We start from the raw sequence: 14673 nt of genomic DNA on the forward strand, positions 1-14673 counted from the left end.
CTATATGATGTTCCCAAATGGAAATAGGAGGAGCAAGTCTCTGTCACCGCCCAGTGCTACCTCTCACGTTACAGAAGCATCTTCCTTTGACTGGACCGCTTCTTTATCACCATCTGGGTCTAAACACCTTGTTACTTAGGATCAGCGTTGACTGGCCAAATAGGAAAAATGGTCCTTTGAGTCTTTTCAGAGAGAACCTAACCAGGCAGCTGATGTTTTATAGGCAAGATGGATCAGCAATGTGTTTCTATAAATCAGAAATTGGGAAATGGAAATATAGCGATCATAGGATTGAAACCATCTGTTTCTTCTTAAACTGGTGATATGGCTTCATAAATATCTTTTATTAGCATTTGAATGACTCTATGAGCAAAACAGAATCTTAGATTTAGTATTAGATAATTGAGTTCAGAAATATATATATTTGGTATATATGTGTGTGTGTGTGTATACACACACACACACACACACACATACCATTAAAGATTTTTGAAAATTGGGAAAATCCATTCATCAGCAACTAATTTTCTATGCATTATTTTCTGGCAGGTAACAAATCACAAGACAGTGGCATAGCAGAGATGGAAGAGCTACCTGTCCCACATAACATCAAAATAAATAACATCACATGTGACTCCTTCAAGATCTCATGGGATATGGACTCCAAGTCGAAGGACCGCATCACACACTACTTCATTGACCTCAACAAGAAAGAGAACAAGAACTCCAACAAGTTTAAACACAAGGTAAACCCGGGCAGACTTAAGCCATTTCATCTGGAAGACATTTTAAAAGAAAGAATAATTTCCATGAAGAAAAACCAGAATTCTGTGTGATTTAAAACATTATCCACATAATGAATTCTTGAGGAAAATGAAATGCCACGTAAAAGGGTAAATCATGGCTATATGCAGAGATAAAAACAGTAAACTCCTTAGAGGAAATTGATCCTGTGCTATAAGGATAGTTCAAGAGATAATCCATTCTGAGTCATTTATATTAAAAGCTATGCAAATGAAGTTGAAACTGGCTTAGAGAGGGCAGTGGAGTTTGTAGCAGAAAGGAAGGCTGTCCCCAACTCACAATTCAGTTATTCTGTGTAGAGAAAAATAGCTAGATTGTTGCCAAGCTGTGAAAGATCCTTCCATAGAAGCAGGAGAAGAATGTACCTTAAACTCTCTATAGTTTTCTACTGAAGCCCATACATCCTTCCCTGAGTCAAACTGATTGGCTTAGAAACTTGTGTGGAATTGTTTAAATACTTTAGGCCTGAAAATATGCCCTAAAGAGTCAAAAAATTGTTTTATTTACTAAGCTTCATGAGTGATAAATTTCCCTGCTGTCTCTGCTGTCATTCGTCCTTTGTGAGACGTGAAGCTCTTCCTCCAGATGTGCAGTTAGCAAGAACCATTACCTGGCCCCAGTGTTTCTCCTCTGCTTCATTGCTTTTACTGATGATGAGAAGAGACAAAAAGCCAGTCTTCAGGAAAGATAGTGCTACTCAATTTTAACCTGGGAAAATTCTATGCATCTTAGTTTCCCCAAATCGTTGCCTTTTATTATATGGACGCTTACACAAACTCAATATAAGTGAGTTTACATACTGCAGACAGATGTGAAAGAAAGAACACGAGCGTCAGTCATTATCAAAATTTTCAGTTCTCATCCTGGGTATGCTCTTTGCTGGCATTTGCCTTCCTGAAGCATCTTGGATATGTTTACCATCAAAGGACAAAGACTTGAAGGCTTGACTCTACTTCATCCATTCCGTAACTTTGGAAATGTAGTGTGTGTTCAGCCTGCAGGTTGACTTATTAATCGTTGCTTGAGAAAGACCTAACCTTTTCCCAGACACATAGACACAATACTTGCAGGAAAGTTCCCTAATCTTTATGTGAAATTGATTTGTCTCTTTTAATATTTACTTTGAAAGCATTCTCTCCTTTACATATAAAATATTTAGTAATGAACCTCTCTAGTAAAATTATCAAGCCCATAAAAATCAAGCAAATATATTTTCACTTAATAGATATTAAATCAATAAATCTGGTTCTTTTATATCTTTTTTTGAAATCTGCTTTGAGGAGGATAGTAGGCACAGAGGAAAACTATGTTATAAATAATGACACCTGGAATACAAGTCTTTTCTGTTTTTGAACTGTAGGATGCTAAGCCTGTCTCTTGGTCTTCCTGGCCTAATTTCTGCATACAGAGAATAAAGTTTAAATATGATAATTGTTGGCTGTTCTTAAACAGGAGCCCTGCTCTGAACCAGGAGTTGAGGTTCCTCCCTGTTGTTTGTAGTTGATGAAAGTCCTGCTTTAATTCCTTCCATCTCTATCTCTCCCTGCCCTACTTGTTTCTCCCTTTATTTGTTCCCACCTCTTTCCTTCCTCCTTTTTAATTCCCAGGATGTTCCAACAAAATTGGTGGCCAAAGCTGTTCCCTTGCCAATGACTGTTCGTGGACACTGGTTTTTGAGCCCGAGGACTGAGTATACAGTAGCGGTGCAGACTGCCTCCAAACAAGTTGATGGGGATTATGTCGTGTCTGAATGGAGTGAGATTATAGAATTCTGTACAGCAGGTAAGGGGGCTGTGGATTGTATCAATTAATGTTCTTGGCAGGGCAGTCATCAGCATGGACTCTGTACCTACAAGGTGAGTGAGTATTGCATTGGAGAAGTGGTGCTGTTGGCTACCTTGCCTGATAGGTACAAAAAAGTTCATATTGGTTGGAAGGAACTGAGATCCTCTCTTCAACGTGAAAGTTCTACAGATAAAACCTGATGTAATTTCTGAATCAACTCAACATTCTTGCAGCCTCATACTGTAGAGAGGGTGTTCGTTGTCATAGATATTGACAGGAGCAAACCAGAAACAGCATTTAGGTTGCAGACAACTTCTGTAACGACCCACCAAACCTGTTTCTGCTGTTTTCACCTTAAGTGCCAGAAGGGCTTGCAAAAGCTCTCCCCAGACTCTTGTCTTGTTTGCATACCTTTGCTTCATTAAACTTCCTAAGTAGTCATATGGTCAGAAGAAACCTGCCCAGGAGAGCCTGTCCTCTGGTAGGATGCTGACTGCCCTTCCCCCTGCTCATGTTTACCCAGTCATAGGACATTTTTACTGGTGTCCTTGAGCCCTGTGTCACTGGGTCCTTATGTAGATCTGGATGGGACTTTGCTGCTTCCTCTTTACCTGAGTGACTTTTCCCTATATATATTTTAAGGCAGAGAAGGCTGGGAGATAGCTCAGTTACTAAACCATTTGCCTTGACACCTGACTTGGATCCCAGAAGCCATTTTAAAAAGCCAGTGCTGCCCTATGCGTTTAACCCCAGCTCTGGAAGGGCAAGGACAGGCAGTTCCCAGGGGCTTGGTAGCCAAGCAGCCTAGCCTCTAGGAAAACACTAGGTCACTGAAAGACCCTGTCTCAAAAATAAGGTGGGTGGCACTTGAGGTGACCTCTGACCTCCACAGTGGGCACATACATGTAACCGGATATACTCAGGAAAAAAAAATAGAGAGAGGGGGTGTTTGAACGTGAAAGAGCTTGTAGAAAAAAAAAATCTAGAAAATAGAAAATAAGCTGGTCTGTTTCCTGGTTGCTTAGCAACTTCCTCATCTGTGGGAATGTTCAGATGAGCCCCTAACCCTTTCTCCTGAGGCCTCACACCTGCGTTCTTTTAGCTGCCTACTCACAAGTGCCCACTACTTATCCTGATATCTATTGTATCAAACCCAGTATAAAACTCTAAGGGCATGTTCTATGGCTGAAATCCTGTCTCACTTTGGTTTCATCTTAATGCCTCTGTTTACTCCTTGAAGAAGCTGATAAGAATTTTTAACACCTTTGACTGCTAAAGGTTTCAGTGTTTGAGAACAAGGTAAAAAAAAATTCTTGCAAGTGCCATCTTTTTTATATTTCTCTTTATTTTGTGGATTATGAGATCCACCGTTTTAATGTGTCATTAAGAAAAAAATGCCAATTAAAAGCTGATTAGACAATACCAGAGATGTTAAAATGTAAATAGATATTTTAGGATAGATTGAGCATAATTATGATAGTTCACTAATCAGCAATGAAATAGCTAAAGATGTCTGCATTGAATTAACAGGAAGCAGAAGGGCTCTCCCCTGGAGACAGCTTTCCTGTGTTTGCTGTACCAGGTTGGAATTACTTTTCCTCTCTGGAATCTACCTCACCTTTACTCCTTTCCTGAATCTCTTTTTATTTATTTTTATAGCACGCAACAAGGGAAGTTTAATTTAAGTCAGACATACACACACACTGTCTTTGCATATTATATTATTGGTTGTATATCCACAGCCCAGAAATTAAATTGGAATGCTCTGAAGTCTGAAACTTATAAATATGCCTGAATAGATATTTGAGCTTCAGTGTGTATACTTGGTGTTGGGCGGTGAGGGTGGAGGCAGAAAATGTTATCGAGTCCCCTGTAACTGGACGGGAGCACCAGTCGGGTGCTGGGAATTGAACCGGTTTCTCTGAAAGAGGAGCAAGTGTTCTTAACTACTCTACCATCTCTTCAGCCCGTGAAATTAGAAAGTTTTGGAGCTCTGATAAAAGTGCCTAGAATATTTTGAACTTTGGAGCAATTTTGATTTTTGGAATGAGATTGTAAAATTATCAAAGTATTTGCAAATATTCCCAACTCTCCATTTTCAAAATCTGAAACATGTCTGGTCTCAAGCATGCTGGTAAATGGAACCCCACCTAGACTATTCATTTTTTTCTGGGTAAATATACAAATAGTATCCTGGTATTTTTTGACTCAAGGGAGCTATATAATTTATCAGCCAGAACCTGTTTTATATTAAAGGAAGATCTGAGATACTATGACTTCTTTATCTTAAAGAAAATGCTTGGCAGTTCTAACACAGACACAGACAGACACACACACACACACACACACACACACTGATTCGGAAGCTGTCATATGGTGCATTATTTTTACTTCTGGAAATAAATAGAAGGAAAACCATCTTTCCAGAGTGATCTCTGTATTACTTTCTCACTTTTCCCACATCTCATAACTCTGTGGGGAGTTAGGAGGTAAATGGTGACTGCCGGCTTTAACTGCTCTACATGATTTCTCTATACATTACTTTTCTTATTTTCATAGTTAAAAGTGAAGGGGAACTTGCTGCTCAGGCTTATCAACCAACTAAGGACCACTTCATTTAAGTTTTATCAATCCCTTGGGTCTGAATTTCGAGAAAGCTGTTTGAATAATTGTCTTTGATACTGTGACTTAGGCACTATACAGAGTATTGGAAATAGACTATGCTCTCATGGGCTAATCCATTTCAAATCTCTACTATTTCTTTATTTATTATTTATTTATTTAATGTGAGTACATCGCTGTCTTCAGACATCCCAGAAGAGGGCATCAGATCCCATTACAGATGGTTGTGAGCCACCATGTGGTTGCTGGGAATTGAACTCAGGACTTCTGGAAGAGCAGGCAGTGCTTTTAACCTCTGAGCCATCTCTCCAGCCCCATTTCAAGTCTCTAACAATCCAACATCATTATAAAAAAAAGTTGTTCTTGTTTATATTTCTCTTCCCTTAGACTATGAGTTCTTCAAAGAGAATCATATAAGTGTTGTCTTTTAGCCTGGCTATCTAATTGTGCATTTGTTGGGTACATGCGTGCTCTAAAATAAAGTTTCATGAATCAGTTTAACCAGGTTGGCCTTTGACTAATCCATACAGATCAAATGCTTTCCTTATTTTTTTTTTTTTTTGGATGTAGAAGTTTGACAACAATTCTCAATTTTAAAAACCAAAGGCTAATCAAAACTATCTAAGCTCGCTGAGGCTGTACTGCAGCTGGAGACCATCAAGTAGGGTCCAGAGGCCTAGTCTTGTGGTTGACAGCTGTGGGAATCTTGCACTTTGGCCAGTTGCAACTTCTGCACCAGTAAAATGGCTGTGCTGATCTCCTCAACCTCAGGCAGTTACGAGCTCTGGTGTCTAGCTATGCAGTCCTTCAGAGCTGGAGGGGCCTTGACTCATTCTGTCGTATGATTGGGTACCAGTGCTAAGGAGTGCTGCTAGCTGAGGAAACCCTGATGAACACTGTTGCTTCAGGGTCTTTAAAATGTGAAAGAGTAAAAAAAAAATTAAAAATAGAAATAAAAATTAAAAAAGCACACAAATACTTTAAGAAAAAAAAACATGAACCATAACAAAAATATTTCTGTAGAAATAGAAACAAACCAAAGAAAGAAGATGGATTTTTTTTATAAGTTTCTATTTTACAAAGTTGAATTCCCTAAAGATGTAGTTTAATAATTCCTAATTCATCAAGTATGTGGCTGACACTTCCAGTACTATATTGTTTAATATAACACTTTTAAAATTTTCAGATTACTCCAAAGTTCATCTAACACAGCTGCTGGAGAAGGCTGACGTGATTGCAGGACGCATGCTTAAGTTCTCCGTTTTCTATCGGAACCAGCACAAAGAGTATTTTGACTATGTTAGGTAAGAATCACCAGTATCTATGTGTGTAGGTATCTTGATTCCATATATGTCTGTACAAGCACATTCTTGCAGACGCCATAGAGGGTGTTGGGTCGCCTGGAACTGGAGTTACAGATGGGCGTGAGTCAACACGTGAGCTGGGAATCCAAACTGGGCTTCTGTGGAATCGCAGCAAGTGCTCTAATCTGCTGAGCCATCTCTCCAGCCCCGGGAGACGAAGGCTTTGAAAATGGCACACACTGGATCCACATAATCTGCTTTGTTTTGAAACCTTAGTCTGCATGGCGTGGTTCAAGCTTTTGAGAGGATGAGGCAGCAGGGTCACTGTAATTCTAGCTCAGTTGAGGGTGCTGACAAGGGACCCTCAAGACAAAAACAATCAAAATATATTAGAACCCTAATCCCTTCAGAGTTAGAAAGGAGTTTTGAGTTGGCATAACTATGTATGAAAAGAATCAGGAAATTTTGATGGTTTTCTTTTTTAAAATTTTTGCATACTTTTCTCATTTCTCTTAAATCAAAGTCATGTTTCCAAATGAGCTCCGAGCTGTAGAAATTCAAGGAATCATAGTGGAAGAAGTGTGTTTGGCATATATGTTGTAGAAGACATAGACCTCGGTCATTTTTTACCACTGAGGTCATGAGAAGCAGCCTGTGGGAGGAACCATTTTTTGCCTTGCTACTACTTTTGGGGCAGACAGAGTCTGTCCAGGAAGACCCGATGATAGCAGGCAGCTCAGTGAGGCTGAGGGCACCAGACAGCTTGGGAGACTGTGGCCTGACTTGCTAGGCTAAACCCTAAGGGCCCACCCCAAGGACTCCTTCCCCCAGCAAGGTACCACAGGCCAAGGGTCTCACCCTTATTCAAACAGCCACCAGCTGGAGACCAAGCTTTCAAACGCACGAGCCTCAGGGGATGTGTTATATCCAAACAAAACAAAGCACTTTGTTGTGCCTCATATTTGTAGTGTATGTCGGTAACAGCAAACACATCTGATTTTTGCCTGAATATCTTATAAATACGGATTTCAGTCCATTGCTAAGTGACGGAGAGTCTATATAACTTTGAGTGGATATCTTTCACCTAATGTAAACTGAATGTCAAATTATACTTGTCAGCTGGTAATTGAGAGTGGCTAGTATGTTCAGTTTTTGTTTTTAAGCATAAAATTTGGAAACTAAAAAATTTCCACTATTGCTACTGCCTCCACTAAGAAACCTATCAAGAGACTGCAGGGGCTCGATCTTTGATGTGTATTCAGGTTTCTGGGTTCCTGCCAGTTACTGCTAAGTGTGGCCACTGGAGGTCAGTATTTCTCTAGGATTTTCTGAATCTTCCATGGGAAGAGCCTTTCCTGGCATGTTAATAGTTGCTTAATTTGTTCTCATAAATGCTTCCAAAAATGCAAAACAGTTAAAATCCGAGCACCTGAAAATAGATGAAGTAATTGTATATGTTACATGTTTTAATTCCAGTTTACCTGTATAAAAGATGTGTGTACCAACAATGAAATTTACTTTTCTTTTAATTTCAAAAATAACAGCAGTAAAACCCATGCAACTTGTATCTTGAGGCATTAAATACAAATACAGTTACTAAGGCACAGGTTGAATTCCTTATCATTTTGAACAGCTTTATTAAAAAAAATAACAAAAATACTTCAGTTGTTTATGCTGTGAACTTTAGTAAGGGTATTTAAGTCCATGGATCTTGATTTGCATTTTAATTAGCAAACCCTTGTCAGGATACATCTCCTTGATTAGAATCCCTTTCAAATGTTATCTTCAGAATGCTTGATGAAGGAATCTTACAATTACCTGGTAATCTTTGCAAATCATAACTGAAAACGTTGTGGATAAATTCCGATTCAATCCTTAAGGGCTGCACTGATTTTCAATTTTCATCTCTTCTAAAAAAAGAACTCCAAAATGAGCACAGCCTACCCTTCAATGAAAATGCCCCCTGCGCTCCTATCTTGTTCACATTCACATTCACTAGTGAAGCTAGGTGCTTCTCTGCCTGATTACCTTTTCTTTCTCCTTTCTCTGCCTGGTTGTCAGAGACCTAGAAAGGACAGAACGGTGGGGACGAATATTTCCAAATTTAACAAATAGCATATGCATATGAGTTTAGCTGAGAAACTCCCAAATGGTATAAGATTCCAATGATGTGCAAAGGCACATCAGAAACTCCTGAAAACTGAAGCAAATGGGGGGAAATGTAATACTTAAGGTGGGAAGAAAGCAAGTTGGAAAAGATACAGGCTTTGTTTCATCTAATCTACTTCTTTAATAAGCTCCACTAGATAGTTGTCAGGTGATGGAATTGGGGGCCTGTTGCTGTCCTAATGATGGTGACAGGTCCCCAGCCTACCTCATTGTCTCACAGACTCGAAGAAGCCTAGTGATAGTAATAAAAAAAAATTCCTTATTAAAATACTATTAGAATACTAGCTTGAACTTTCCATTCTTAAATATGCTGGTAGGCACCCATCCAAAAAAAAAAAAAAAAAAAAAAAAAAAAAGAAGAGCTAGGAAATTCTACAGAGAGCCTCCGATCACAAATTAATTCATGATATCTCCATTCACTAAAGTGTAAGAATAGCTGGGCTGCTAAGAAGGCACTCCAGCAACCTGCAGATATCAAGATGTGGTTTTACCCTTCGTGGGAGCAGAAGGGAGACCAGAGCGAGCCAGCAGCAGCAGCAGTGGGCAGAATCCAGCCTTGACAGATGGAGCCCCAACACCCTGACACATGAGCACGTCAGGAAGACCCCCAAGGCTCCTTCTCTCGGCCCTAGATCTGCTGCTGCCTCACGCTGGTAGGGTTTCACAGTGAAGGAAGAGTCAGGGCACCGAGTAATAGTCATGGCCCTAACACGGTTTTGTTTTTTTCTGCCTGTATTCTGTAGTGTGAAGGTATAATCCTTGACCTATGAGTCCTCTGTGACCAGCAGTGTTTAATGACCATCTTTATGTTGTGATAGTTGATATACATGGTGTAATAACAACCAGGGCAATAGAAATTTTGTCTTCAGCCAGGTGTGGTGTCATCCCAGCCCTTGGGATGGGTTGGGAAATTCTGAATTTGAAACTACCTAAAGCTTCAAAGTGAGACATTATCTCAAAAAAGTCTACTTCTTTAAAAAACAAAAAAACAATCCTGTTCACTCTGAAATTGCCTGACGTTAATATTTGCTTAACTACATCCTAAATCCTACAGGCTTTCTTTGTGCATTCTGTCCCTTTGTTGGCTGAAAGACATGCTAGGTTCAGAAATTCTATCCTCACATGTCTTAGCAGCTTGCAATTGTATTAGTTCACTGGTTAAGAATTTTGCATCAAGGTTTCGGATTGGTTCTTGTGATGGTTTGTATATGCTCAGCCCAGGGAATGGCACTATTAGAAGGTGTGGCCCTGTTGTTGGAGTAGGTGTGTCACTGTGGGTGTGGGCTTTAAGATTCCCATCCTAGCTGCCTGGAGTCTGTATTCTGCTAACAGCCTTCAGATGAAGATGTAGAACTCTTGACTCCTGCACCATGCCTGCCTGGATGCTGCCATGTTCCTGCCTTGATGATGGACTCAACCTCTGAACCTGTAAGCCAGACCCAAGTCCTTTATAAGACTTGCCTTGGTCATGGTGTCTGTTCACAGCAGTAAAACCCTAAGACAGTTCTATTTTATGACTTTTTTTTCATATCCTTGGATACACTGTTATGGTTCTTCATTGCCTTGTATTTATTTATATACTCTGGATTCTCATGAGTTTGTTGAAATCCTCATTTTGAATTGTCTTTCAAACATTTCACAGACTATGGATTCTTTTCCTTTGGAGTTCTATTTCCTTTGCCCTAGTCTGTGTATCTAGCTGTAATTTTATGAAATATCTACTGTAAGAACATGTTTTCATTCATGGGCATGCAATCAGATGGCATAATGAGTTTGAGTTAGACTGGATGCTTTTGAGTTTGATCATAAACTGAAAAGTATAGTCTCTGTGATCTGTCTTGCAATGATGTATGTTCCTGGTATCAACTGCCAAGGCAACTGTGTGACTCCACAGACAGTGTCCCTAGACTCCAGTCTAGCATTGATGCTAGGAGAACTTGTGCACAGCTGCTAGGTGCCTCAGGATCAGCACAGGAGACTCCAATCATTGTGTGGCAGCAGCCCCTACCTTCAAACCACAGAATGTGAAGGAGATTCTGGGAGTGAGGACAGGAGGTGTCAGGATCTGTGGCTGCAGCAGCAGCTCAGTTCTGGCGCCATCAGACTGGGGGGGACCTTCACTGGGCAGACAGCACACATTTAAACCAAGTTCTCCCTAGCAGTGTTCATATGGTATTTTCAGTAGTATTCTTTTTAGTAAAAGTCACTTGTGAAACCCATTAAGTACAGATGGAGCCAGCGTCACCTGTGAGACTTCTAATTGCAATTCAGTTTTTCAGTCCAGGAAACTCCAAGATATATTATCTTCCCCTTGATTTGATTATAGCCCGATCTTTCAGACCTTTAACAGTGGGTAGTGATTTTTGCGCCATTTGAATCTGTAAATCAGGAGAATTACGATTGTACTGAGCAGTGGCTATTTCCTTTCTCTGGCAGAGAACACCATGGTAATGCTATGCAGCCTTCCATCAAGGATAACAGTGGTAGCCATGGCTCACCCATCAGTGGGAAACTGGAAGGCATCTTCTTCAGCTGCAGCACTGAGTTCAATACAGGGAAGCCACCCCAGGATTCACCGTATGGAAGATACAGGTTTGAGATTGCAGCAGAAAAACTTTTCAACCCCAATACTAACTTATACTTTGGGGACTTCTACTGTATGTACACTGCTTATCATTATGTGATTCTTGTCATTGCCCCTGTGGGATCGCCAGGAGATGAATTTTGTAAGCAGCGCCTTCCTCAACTAAATTCCAAGGATAATAAGTTTTTGACCTGTACAGAAGAAGATGGGGTGCTGGTGTACCACCACGCCCAGGATGTCATTTTAGAAGTCATTTACACTGACCCTGTGCCTCTTTCCCTGGGCACCGTGGCAGAAATCACTGGTCATCAGCTCATGAGTTTGTCTACTGCAAATGCAAAGAAAGACCCCAGCTGCAAAACCTGTAACATCAGTGTTGGACGCTAACGCCACTTTCGTGTCCCCTCCCCCCACCCTGCCTTCCCATAGGAGCATTACCCTCTGTTGTACATCCGCCATCAGATGTCCCCACTGAAGCATGCATATGCCGCTGTCACCAAAAGCAAACTCTGTCACTCAGAGCCTTTCCGTGTCTCCTCTTGCCCACCCTTGTCCACACTTCCAACAATGTCCCCAGGTTGTCCTGACACTTGGTTTGCCTAGATGCTGCAATGCTTTTATGTTTCCTTTATGCCAAACATAACAAGACAGTTATATAGACCGCTTTAGCAAAGTACAAAATAATGGCTTATCAATGGTGTTTAAATGTGCATCCATTTTAATCTACTGAATAAATATTGGGATAACTCCAAACCGCATGAAAGAGTGTAATTGCAGCATGAGTTAAATCCTAAAAGCCTAGATGTGTCAGCACTTCCGCCTTGTGTTTGACAGTGTTATTTATGTTATTTATATTAGCTAACAGGAAACAGTTACTGTGCTTTCAACATAATAAATATAATAGAAAAATATTTTATTTGTATGTTGTATAAAATATTTACAATCATATAGAATATAGTTACATTTTAATAGCAATTGTATACATCTCACGAAACCATTTCCCTTATCAAAGATGTAATTTGTAAACCTCAAATAGTTGTGTATCTGTCTTGTTACAAGTAGATGACTTCAATTAAACAAATTTATGAAGGCCATTACTCTGATTCATAAAGGTTTAAAACAGCAGGTGAATACAGAGAGAACAACACGCCTCTGACATAGTCCGTGTCTAGAATCTGGGTTGTTTTTTTGTTCTGCCCAAGCAATATGAAAATCTGAGTTTCTTCAACACCATGCTTAAACATTACAGAAAACAAATATGAACAGTGTTAATAATGAGAAAAATGTCTACCTGTTACTTGATTTTACCAAAAAAACAAAAACAAAAACAAAAAAAACCAACGAAACCAGTAAGTGTGTGAGTGGAGAAAAAGCAAGATACACTAGATAAAGCAAATAAAAGGTCTCTTGGTGATTTCCAAGCTTTTCACCCTGTGCAGAATGAATGCAGCTCACAAGAAAGTTATTTCACTTTATAAAGTACAGACCTTGGAACAATAAGAAAGATGCATATTCCCAATGGAAAAATAGTTTTATCATCTTAGTATAGGAAACAAGAAAATCAGCAATAGTACTATGGTCACATTAGGTTATTACTGCAGACACATCTACCCAAAATACCTATTTTAATATTTTACTTTAATATAAACATTTGTCAGTCATAGACAAAGATAATTCACAAAGTACATGCCATCCAAGTGAACTTTGGTAACTGGAAATGTAAATTTTTCAAATAACAGACAAAATAATGCACTACTTTCATATAGAAATAAGGGATTAGCAATGACACAGTCGTTGTTTTTGAGAGTGCGGAACACCTACAGACTTACAGGACAAGGTAGTGGATGTTGTCTTGCCTAAATTACCTTCTTTCTGGCTGTTTTCCTTCCTGGATGAAGAGCAGAATTTTTCTTTGTCTCACTTATGTATTTAAACCATGCTCTTTCCATACATCAATAAAATCAATATTGGGCCACCACTAAACCTTCCCTAGTAGGTAGCCTGCCTATGTGTTATTTTAGGTTTGACAAGATATTAGACAGTTTTTTTTTTTTTTGAGACAATTACATTTGACTCTGGATTTCAGTTTGGCGTGGAGGCTAAATGCTTTTTGCCAATCCCATTATTACCTATTACTTCCCTATTTAAATGCCTTCTTGGGTAGAATCATACTAGCTCTCCCTTCGTCGAAACAGCTAATACTATCTCTAAAGTGCTTCCGTTTTCAGTACATCAAAACTACTTAGCAAGAACAGTAGAGGAAAATAAACTTTGACTTCATCTGGAGAGGGAAGTGATCAGAGCTGAACCTCAAATAGTTTTGGCCACATCCTGCTTGCTGATGAGAACCTCTAGGAGTCTCAGTTTGGCTTTTATGTGCTTGTATTCACAGTACTCGTCTGCCATTGGCATCCTGTCTTCCTTCTGTGGGCTTCTGCAGGAAGGGAAGATACAATATATTAGTTGATACTCTAGCCAGGTTGTTAAAGATCCTTTTATAACTGACAGGGGCCTGTGGCTTCCATGTGGTTCCTTTTTAATGGTGCCTTCTTTACGTCCCTTCGGTCTTATTTCCATCTCTGCTCCATTTCTGTAAGGAACAGCACCCTTTGGCTGTGTGTTTTTGCACATGAGACCCCCATGCCTGAGCAGGGAACGATGGTGCAGGTTGAAAAAGATCTGAAGATAAAGCAAAGGCTAGAGCCTCTTCTTACATTGCCTTTCCGTTTGTCCTCATACTTCAGTGATTCCATAATAGCATCCTGAGAATACTACAGATATCCCATTATACAAGTAACGCATAAATTCACAGCGGCAAAACCTTCCCAGGGGCTGCCTTGTACGCTGGAAATGTTTCCAAGTTTCCTTGTGGTCAAGCCTGTTTCTGCTAGTGCCTAATAGAACTTCTGAGCTTCCCCCCCCTTGACAGAAGTAATCACGAGTCTAAATCATTTGAATTGAGGCCAGTGAGATGGCACAGAGGGTAGTAGAGGTGACTGCTATCAAACCTGATGGCCTTCTGACCCACAAGGTGGAAGAAAGAACTGATCCCCCAAGTTGTCCTCTGACCTCCATACATACGAACATGTCCACAGTTCAAACTGCAATGGCTCTCTTTCTGCATAGTAATTCAAAGACTGGGCATATTCTAATGCATAGACCTCACTTGGTACACACACAGAGTGCTCTTGGCTTATGACCATATTTACAGTGTCTCTAAATGTATAGAAAATCCATTCCCATAGTCATTTTAGTTTCATAGATGGGCTAAATTTTAGCTGTAAATAGTCTTAGAGAAATAAGACAACACTATTTTCTTGCCATTCAATACAGCTTAGTGTTACTAAATGAGCACCTTCTTATTCAGATGACATGTTATCACTACAAGAGGACATATAGCTTCAT

General features: G+C 39.8%; 2 protein-coding genes across 4 annotated transcripts in view; one reads left to right on the top strand and one right to left on the bottom strand.

The window, feature by feature from the left end:
* Phyhipl (phytanoyl-CoA 2-hydroxylase interacting protein like) overlaps window positions 1–12143 on the top strand; it is a 39400-nt gene extending 27257 nt beyond the window's left edge. Inside the window, exons 2-5 of the mRNA XM_052164162.1 lie at window positions 550–746; window positions 2412–2586; window positions 6398–6515; window positions 11121–12143. Coding sequence (XP_052020122.1) covers window positions 550–746; window positions 2412–2586; window positions 6398–6515; window positions 11121–11655 — 1025 coding nt within the window. The 3' untranslated portion in view covers window positions 11656–12143. The remainder of the gene's footprint in view (window positions 1–549; window positions 747–2411; window positions 2587–6397; window positions 6516–11120) is intronic.
* A 59-nt stretch (window positions 12144–12202) lies between these two features.
* Window positions 12203–14673, bottom strand: part of Fam13c (family with sequence similarity 13 member C) — a 113445-nt gene continuing 110974 nt past the window's right edge. For all 3 annotated transcript variants that reach the window (XM_052164161.1, XM_052164160.1, XM_052164159.1), the window contains one exon: window positions 12203–13702. In XM_052164161.1, coding sequence (XP_052020121.1) covers window positions 13579–13702 — 124 coding nt within the window. In that variant the 3' untranslated portion in view covers window positions 12203–13578. The remainder of the gene's footprint in view (window positions 13703–14673) is intronic.

The sequence above is a fragment of the Apodemus sylvaticus genome, chromosome 19 (genome assembly GCF_947179515.1).
Source record: "Apodemus sylvaticus chromosome 19, mApoSyl1.1, whole genome shotgun sequence".
Lineage (NCBI taxonomy): Eukaryota > Metazoa > Chordata > Mammalia > Rodentia > Muridae > Apodemus > Apodemus sylvaticus.